Genomic DNA, 9,337 nt, shown 5'->3' with positions numbered 1-9,337 from the left:
TCCTTTGCGTTTTATATTATGCCTAGCAAGTGCATGTTATGAGGGGCATATCTGGTTTGCCCTCAGTGCCCCCTCCTTAATATGCCTGTCGACCAGTCTTTCCAGCGTCTTCAGTAGGAAGGAGCTTAGACTGATCGGTCGGTAGGCGTTTGTATTGTCATAGCTGCATTTACCCGGCTTAGGGATAAGAACAACTCTGACTTCCCGCCACCTGCTGGGCATATAGCCCAATGTCGGTACAGGCTCAGTGCCGGTAGCAGTCTGCACAGGAGCAATGCACCCCCTCTTCGCAAGAGGGCCGGAAATATTCCATCCGGACGCGGGCTCTTGTACATTTCGAAGGAGTCCACCGCCCCCCGAAGGAGTCCACTTGCGGATACCTCCTAGACGGGATCGGCGCTTCCTGTCTACCTCAGGGCACTCCCCTGGGTGCTCTATAATAGAGTCCGGAAAGTGCGCGCAAACCAGATGAGCCAGGACTTTTCGCGGTTCTGTAATGGTCTCCCCGCTTGTCAGCGTGATTCCAGCCAGCCTTTGTGCAGGGCCCCCCGAGAAAACCCTGCGGAGTCTGGAGACCCTTGATAGTGCCTCCAGTTCCTCACAGTATGTTCTCCAGGTGAGCTCCTTTGATTACTTAATGAGTCTCTTATATCTCCTGTGCGCATTTCTGTACAGAGTCCAGTCATCGGCTCTCTTCGATCTGTACGCTCGGTTCCAGAGTCTCCTGGACTGGCTTCTCAGCCTGTGCAGTTCTCGACTCCATCAAGGCACTTTGTTCCCTAGCCTGCATGGTTTAGCCGGGCATGCCATGTGGAAGGACTCGGTCAGGGCGACGTGGATTCTCTCCACCTCGTCCTCCAACCTGTCCTTCCTGCAGGGCCTCACGCGTCCTACCCTGAGCCTTTCCTCCAGGTTTCTCTCAAAGGAGTCCCAGTCGGGGGCCCTTGGGTTTCTGCGCAGGCAATCCTGCTGTAGCCTGGCACATCCCTCAATGCTAAATCTAATGCGTCGATGGTCGGAGAGTGTGTCTTCCCGGTCCATTCTACAGTCCATGCATCGCCCCGCCAGTCGGCAGGTGCACATGGTTATGTCGACGATGCATTGACAGCGCGAGGTGACATAAATTCCAAAAGAGCAGTGCCCCTGTCACTGCATCTCTCATTGCCCCACACCACGTTCTGCGCGTTTGCATCGCATCCTATGATGAGTGGCAGCCTTTTGGCTTTGCAGTGGTTCACCAGGTCACGCAGCTCCTTAGTAGGTGGTGGTGCCGGTGAGTCATGCGGAAAGTAGGCCGTGCAGAACACAATGTCCTCCGTCCCTGCCTCCCGCCGAAGCCTCATGACAACCACCACCAGGTCTCTGTGGCAAAAGTTGGCCATTCCCCTGGCTCCGCACGCTCTTTTGACAACAATGCAGGCCCTGGGGCCCAGGTCGCCCCGGGCATAGAATAGCTCTTCCTCGCCTCGTGATAAGCTTTTAACAGAGCCTCCGTGATACCAGGGCTCCTGTGTGAGGCATATGTCTGTGTGCTCCACCGCAAGGCTGCGACACAGCAGGGCAGTCGCAGACTTGCAGTGCTGCAAGTTAATCTGGGAGCAGTGGACTAGCAGTGAGACTAAGCCGTCTCCCCGCAACGCTTCCTCTGCTCCTCCCCGCCTCGCCAGCCGGGGCATTGAGCTTTTTATCAACTATTTGGACGCTCTTGGGGTCGATGATGGTCAAATGAATCTGTTTCAACGTAATTGACTCGGTACTATTGAAATGAGTCTGTAGGATAGAACAGTCGTCGGTTAATATGTTCATCTGAGGAATATAATATGCTGCTTTTGTTGTAATGTCTTGGATTGACTCAATGACGAATTGGCCTATGCAACTTCGGCATTCGGGTTCCAGTTGAATTAATCCACTCTCTTGGAGAATGACATCTTCCAGGTGATTTTTAGTCTCCACAGATAAACGTAAGTGTTGTTGGGTCCGTAGTCGGACTGTATCCAATTCAAAACAAAAGGAAATGATCGAGGACCCCAAAAATTTGTTGAATTTGATGCTCTTTGAAATTAATGAGATTAAATTCTGTCCAACGAGACTCTAATCACAACTGAAATAAATGAGTGTTGTGCGTTTTGGTGACACAACCGATTTGTTTGTCAGTTAATAATTACGAGAATTGTTAAGGTTCAATGTTTAAATAACGCATAACCTGAAGTTTCGACGTCATATTTTTGCTTTATTCACAGACACATATTTTTTTAATGAATTTTTACACCTTATAAATATTTCAATGATTTACATGGAAGTTATTTCATGGCTGATCGTATTTGTTCAAAATTTGGTAGATAACTAACCTTTTGGTCGAATTTTTAGACGTCCAAGGTGGAAATTTGGGTGGAAAATGTGTATGAGAGGACGGTTTGTTTTGGGACTTGACTGCTAGAGTAGGAGGGTAAGGTTGAGTGCAATAAAAATGTCTCACGGAGGAAATTGGTTTATTTTTGGAATTAAACAAAACTAAGAAATGAAAAAAAGAGACAGCAGTTAGGCTGGAAGAGATGGGAATTTTAATGTGTCCCGTTGGGGAATGAATTGGCACTGATGTGGAGAAAATTGTACACGACAAGGGGAGATGACTATAAAACGGTAATAAAGTTTTAAGACGCAGAAATATTCAAATACTTCCCGAAGTAAAACCGTAAGAAAAGACTTAACTGATGGATTTTTTCGAATAGATATTCGATGATAATAATTAAAGAATTTAATCAAATTTAAAACTTGTTTTTTCTGTTGAACATAAAAAAATGGATCGTTTCGGAACAAAGAGTTTTTATTTTCATTAAGTATTAAAACCTATATATAAGATTTATTAGCTCAAGTCTAATTATAAGTTGCTACACATATGAATGTTTAGATGTTGAGACTGTATTCTCTGAGAAACTTATCAATACCACTAACGACTAGGAGATTTAGATCATGTACAATATTCGATATTATGTATGGCAGTGGACAATAGATGCTTACTCTCTTCATTATTTTTTCGCTGCTTTTCGAATCTCGGACATTTCTACACAATATCCCGACCAGAAAAATAAATACGAATCACATGAGGTCGAGATAAGGTTGTCGAGGTTGTCCTCGTCTGGTTAACTAGGGCTTGGCACATCAGGACCTTATTTAGAGGGCAACGCACTGTCAAGTCTGGGCCTCATCAGGTTGATTGGCTCTGGACCTTCTAACGTTCCATTCCACCAAATATGAATTTGTCTTATCCAATAAATTAATAATTACTTGAATTTTTTTTCATTATTGATTTATAACGATGTGCATACCATTACGGACTATTCCAACGGTTCACAAACGCTAATTAAAAAGAAAAAAAATGGTCCCCACGGGCTTCAAACTTAGCTGTTCTCGCACTTGGTCACCCATCCAGTTGCTATTCCCCTTTGTTATAATCATTACTAGCTCTATTTTCCTTCAAAGATGTAAGGTGGACGGAGATTATTTTTAATGAAGATATTCAAAGCGTTAATTCTATTTTTCCTCGCTTCTTCATTCATATCTTCTCTAGTTTTTAAATCTCTCATGTATTTATCGTTTAAATTTAACAACCAGAATTTTCTAAAAATTCGGGTGAAATCTTCATAATCACAATTTGAAATTTCTCTGGAATATAGAAGATCAGTGCGTTCCACATCGTTTGTAGAATTTTTTTTATACCTTCAATGTCTGGGCATATGGTAGAAAATTGGTTTGTTATAGCGTGATCTTGGATCAACCCAATTTTATCATAACAAATAAAGTATTGTGGTTTAATATAACCATATCTGGCTCTGCCGATGGCCACTTCCATTGGGAATATGTGTAAGTTATTAATAATTTTGTTATTTATATTTTTAATATTATCGTAGCAATTCCTAGACAGGCGGATAATAAAAGTATCTATTCTAAGAATTTCTGATTTATGGTATAAATTTTTATTGCTCACTCTTATTAAGTCATTTGAGTGAACAGATTTAGGTAAAAACACGGCCGTCCTTAAGGGGTTACTCTCATGTGATCACTTCGAAAAATCGATTTTTTTTTATATTTTGACAGTAAAACCTACTGAAAACATGCTGTGCAAAATTCAGACCGAAATTCATAGTATTTGATAAGTTACAGCTCATAGTCACCGACGTGTCGTAAGCGATTGTCTACCAGGCTTTCAACTTTAAACGCGTTTTTCTCGAATCATCATTTTCTGAAACGGTCAAGGTCCTACAAGAAAAAGTATTCAACCGATTGCTTTAAAATTTACATATGTTCTTCTACTCATTTATAGTTATCGTCCCTACCAGAATTGTTTATTTTAGAAAATATTTTCATATTTTTTTAAAACGATTTTTAACGAAAAAGAACAAGATTTTCGTGATTTTTTTTTGAAGTTCGATATTTTTTTTTTTCTAATGAAATTGATTATATTTGGTAGGGACGATAGCCGCAGATTTACTGAATAATAATCCATTCGATTTTTTTTTATTTCAGACAACATGAACAGCCGCTATCACCATGACCAGTGAACTACCTTTTTTTGTTGGAGACTACTTTGACTTTCAAAAAATATATGTTAAAAATGTAAAAAACGAAAAAAAAATTTTGTTGTACATTTCAAAATACAAATAAAAATATATTAAAAAATTAAAATGATTGAATTTTGTTGTCGCATAAAAAAAAATTTCCTAAAAAGTGGTAAAATGTATGCGTTCACATGAGAGTAACCCCTTAAACAATTTTGGTCGAATGTTCTCCATTTTTCCACTTAACATGAACCGATATTCCATAAAATAACCGAGGCGTAAGTTAATAATGATCTAATAAATAATAAATAACAGATTAACCTGGTTTTTTTATTAATATATTTATTATAGAATAAGTGACCAAGGGCTTTATACCTTTTCCTAACTTTTTTTATTTGAATATCGGTGTGCTTAGTACATCTTATCAAACAATCAAAATGTATACCAAGATGTTGGACCAATTTTCTATTTGGGATTACTAATTCTTCGGTACTATCAGGATTTTAAATTTTAATTAAAAAATTCTTAATACTTTTTTTCTTTCTTGTTGATAAGTATGCCGTGGGATTTTGACACAGGAATTAACCGTCACGAAGTCTGTAAAGTAGTTCTCAATGTTAGCAGTCATTTTTGCATTAAAAGCTTTGATGGTGAAATCATTGAAAGTTGTAACAGTTACTCCGTTTCTAACGTCACTGTTTAAATCATTTGTGAAGCTAAGGGTTCTATCATCAAAAAATTTTCTCAAACGAGTATTTTCATTTATATTTTATGGAGAATGGGCACCAATAATGTTAATAATATCTGATTCTACATTGATGATCAATTCATTACCGTTGCGTAGTATTTTATTAATATCACAACTGGCTTCACGCAACAGCGAATTATTATCTCAGACAATTCTTAGCTCTTTAATAATCTGTTTCTTTCTGGGATGGAAAATATTATTAACTGTTGGCATAAATCTCTCGGTATTTCGAAAATTCATGTTTTTATTAATATATACCAATAATTGATGCAAAGTGCAGTGGGAAAACGCTGTATCTAAATGATTTTAGAAATTTTTTAAAAGATGATGGGCAATTTGTATTTCAATATTAGTCCTATGATGGTCTGATTTTAGGAATTTATGGAAAAGCGTGAGTAATTTAGATTTACGTTTTTGTAATTTGTATATTTTTTTATTGGAGTATTTATGAATATTCCCATTCTTATAGGAAATTAATAGAGCTTCACTTTTATCAAATGTCACAATAGTTATTTAGATTTAACCACAAACAATTTTTAGATGTAAGTCGCGTTAAAAGATTACTGCGCTGGAAAACTCGGGTGCTTTCCTCAAGAGCTCGATCTTGAGTGTCCGCCTCAGCTCGTCCAGGGTGAGAAGTCCGACCCAAAGACTGTTGGGCTGTTTCGATCATAAAAAGCCCGAGTGTGTCGCACCTCCTGGAGACTTCTTCTTCTTCTTCGATTTTTATGGCACTGACTTTCTAGTCTTGCGGCCGCTCCTGGAGACGTTTACAATAGGTTGACCGATTGGATCCCAATGTCAAGATATTTCCCACATTCTGTATGTTTCTAGGAACTTGAGATTTAATGATAGAATTAATGTAGCCGGTTAGATCTTTAATGTACTTATCAATTTCGGAGTCGGGATTCCGACGTTCCTGTTGTCCGGAACTTGTCATTGATAATTATCATTAAGGGATTTGGAGAAATTCTCCCAATTTGTAACTTCGCATATATAATATTATTCGCTTGCAGAATTTTCAATTTCAAAATAGATTGAGGGATTCAGATCAAGTATCAACGGACCTTATAATCACTCAATGCGTTGTTATGAAAACAACCTTGCCAGGTTATGGTTTTTGGAAACCTCGCATGGCCTATTAATCTACTCTGCTTACATAATATCAAACACTTAGGCCATTACCCACTAGGCCGCCTCTCGGGGCGGCGGTCCTTGATGTCAGCTGACACCCACCATGTGAAAGGTGGATAAGAATATTTGACATTAAAAGAAATAGAGGAGAAGAACAAGAGAAAAGAAGACGGAGAATCTGTCTCTAGTTCCCATTCATATCTCAAACCGGGCCAGGGTTACCCGGAAAAGATTACTGGGTCCCTGCCCCAAGACTCTCGCCTCCGACAACGAGAGCTGATTGGTCTCAGACATTCATTCACTCATCGTCGTCGTCGTTTCTCATTTCCGCGTACACATCCACGCATTTCAGCCACATACACTCTGTTTCGTACCAAAACTATTATAAAAATATTGAATGCTGTTGAATATCTCGCGCCTTGAATATTAATCTGGACTATTCCCCTTTCAACAGTAATATTTTTTTCAAAACACAATTTGGTTTTAGCACATGGGACAATTCCCCAATTTTCAAACCCCATCCTTAATAAAATGCATTTGTCAAACGACAAAAACGTGCTACTCCATAAAACCTTTCAACCGTCATATAAATAATCTGGACAAGGCCTCCTCATAAACTTAATCTCTTCCTTTCGAACCCCGGTTTATGATTTTGCAACGTCCACGCGTATCCACTCCATTGGAAACCTTTTGCAACGTCCACGCGTATCCACTCCATTGGAAATTTGTTACCTGAACGCAACATCACCTCAAAATTTTTCCAATGTACCGATAGGACCTCCCACTCTTGGGAGCAATGAGACATTCAATTTCAACCAATAAGAATATTACTTTTCGGTTTTCTTGAATACAACGAATTGTATCCCCACTGCTTAAATTCTGATCCATCAGCCTTTTACCAAAAAACGAATCTAGCCTAGACTTTACTTCTCGTTAATCTTCGAACAAGTAATAACCTCCCTGATTCTTTGCATCGGAAGAAGTATTCAACAGCATTTTCTATTATCTCTTAGTTAACTTCGACATTATCTTGCAAGTGAGAAAATAATAAAATAAAACCGCTGTACAGAAACAAATATTTGCATAAAATAAATTTAAAAACCAACAATAAAATAAAAGTCGTGAATCTCTTGAGTGAGTTTAAATATTAGCTCAAGAAGTCTCAACTATTTGAGAATAGACGAGACACACTCCCTGCAAAAATCTGCAAACACGGCGAATGACTTCCTCGACGATACAAGAGCTCTTGCCGCCTGGGACCATGAGAGATTCCCGATTATGTTCGTGATGCGCTCCCGCTGTGGTGCATATATCGGCCAGTTCACCACGAAATGCTAGACTGTGTCTTCAGCGTGGTCGCACTCGCAACTGCTTGATTGGGCAAGACGCCGGTATTGATTATCGGGGATGAACGCAAAGACGTTCCTCTTGGTTGGAATCCGCTCAAACCGCTCAGGTGACTCCAGTCCGATGGCCCTCCGTGTTGAAAGCCCATCGAACCAAATCCTCGCCCCCGCACGATCACCATTTCTGGAGCCGTCTGTGTACCAGACCAGCCCCTTCGGTGGCGACTACTCGGCATCGCCTTCCGTTAGTCTCGTCGTAGTGAAGGTCGATCAGGAGCGATTTATGGAAGCGCCATTGTGGTCTGCATGGGTCGCCTCCCCGGGACAGTATCTCACTAAGATCTACGTGCGCAGCAAGGATGGCCGCATAATGACAATTAGCTCCTCTCCATATCCATTAAAGCCGCATCCACGCAGCCGTCAAAATGGCCACTTCTTTAATGTCAAGGTGCTGTGGCTGTACGAAAAGCAGAGCTTCCAACGCCGCTGTGGAGGTCGTCCTCAGGCCTCTGTTAGATCCAGCAGCGCTAGCCTATCTATTCTGTCCACTGCCTTTCCGTGGCAGGCTTTGTTTAGGGATGGCCACCAGACTACAGTTTAGTCCCCATGTGCTAACCAAACATTTTTCTGCATGCCCAATAGGTTGTGATGACCTTGTTGATCTGCATGGTGATATGCTTTTTTCAGCTGAACCTCTTTTCAAGCGTTAGTTTTAAGATATACCTAAAAAAAGAGTTACCTCCTAAGTATCATTAGTATGCTCTTCCTCGCAATTGCATACCACCATTTGTCTTATTAAGGGATGGGCTTTGCCCTCAGCCCGCCCTCCTTAATGTGTCTATCAATGAGTCTTTCCAACATCAGCGAAAAAGAACTCAGGCTCATAGGCCTGTAGGGCTTGGCGTTGTTCTAGCTGCACCTACCCGGTCTAGGGATAAATACAACCCTGACCTGTCGCCAACTTTGTGACACATACCCCAATACTAGGCTTGTTCTTAGAATCGGCAACAGCTTGCGTAGCAGGGGACCCTTTTTCAAGAGTGCCGGGTTTATCCCATCGGGTCTTGGGCTCGTGTACACGTCGAAGGAGTTCACTGTCCACTGCAAGCCTTCCAGCGTTACTATTTCGGAAGCTAATTCCAAATGGGGACTGCTGCCTTCTGGCTACGCCCAGTCCTTCCAATGCAGACTTCCTCCCTCCGTATAATGGAGTCCGGAAAGTGCACCTGGATCAGGTGTTCCCGGAGATCATTCGGCTGCGTGGCGGTCTCCCCATCCAACAGCATTATGCTGCCTACCCCTTGTGTGGGACCGCTGAAGATGGCCCTGCGGAGTCTGGCCACCTGTGGTAGCACTTCCAGATTCTTGCAGAAGGTCCTCCAGGCGATTGCCTTTGAATTCGTAATGAGGATCTTGTACTCTCTGTCTCTCTCTCTCTCTGTACATTCCTAGGCTGGGTTCCAGAGTCGCCTGAAGAGGACTCTTAACCTCCCCAGCTCGTGGCTCCATCACGATACCTTCTCCCCCCCTACATGGTTGATCGGACAGGCTCC

The 9,337-nt window shown here is 41.4% G+C and overlaps 1 protein-coding gene across 4 annotated transcripts; it reads left to right on the top strand.

Annotated features, from left to right (window-relative positions):
• Nucleotides 1-280: 280 nt before the first annotated feature.
• Nucleotides 281-4,828, top strand: LOC135167701 (uncharacterized). 4 transcript variants are annotated; one of them, XM_064131169.1, is made up of 4 exons: nt 281-616; nt 676-3,861; nt 4,156-4,269; nt 4,525-4,828. In XM_064131169.1, exons 1-2 carry the CDS (start codon nt 606-608, stop codon nt 1,103-1,105), a joined length of 441 nt encoding a protein of 146 aa, XP_063987239.1. In that variant the 5' UTR covers nt 281-605; the 3' UTR covers nt 1,106-3,861; nt 4,156-4,269; nt 4,525-4,828. The 4 variants fall into 4 exon arrangements, with proteins under 4 accessions (XP_063987239.1, XP_063987237.1, XP_063987236.1 ...); XM_064131167.1 differs by having other exon boundaries at nt 281-3,861; nt 4,162-4,269; XM_064131166.1 differs by having other exon boundaries at nt 281-3,861.
• Nucleotides 4,829-9,337: the final 4,509 nt, after the last annotated feature.

This window comes from Diachasmimorpha longicaudata, chromosome 11, assembly GCF_034640455.1.
Source record: "Diachasmimorpha longicaudata isolate KC_UGA_2023 chromosome 11, iyDiaLong2, whole genome shotgun sequence".
Taxonomy (NCBI): domain Eukaryota; kingdom Metazoa; phylum Arthropoda; class Insecta; order Hymenoptera; family Braconidae; genus Diachasmimorpha; species Diachasmimorpha longicaudata.
This window is presented reverse-complemented; position numbering and strand designations above follow the sequence as displayed.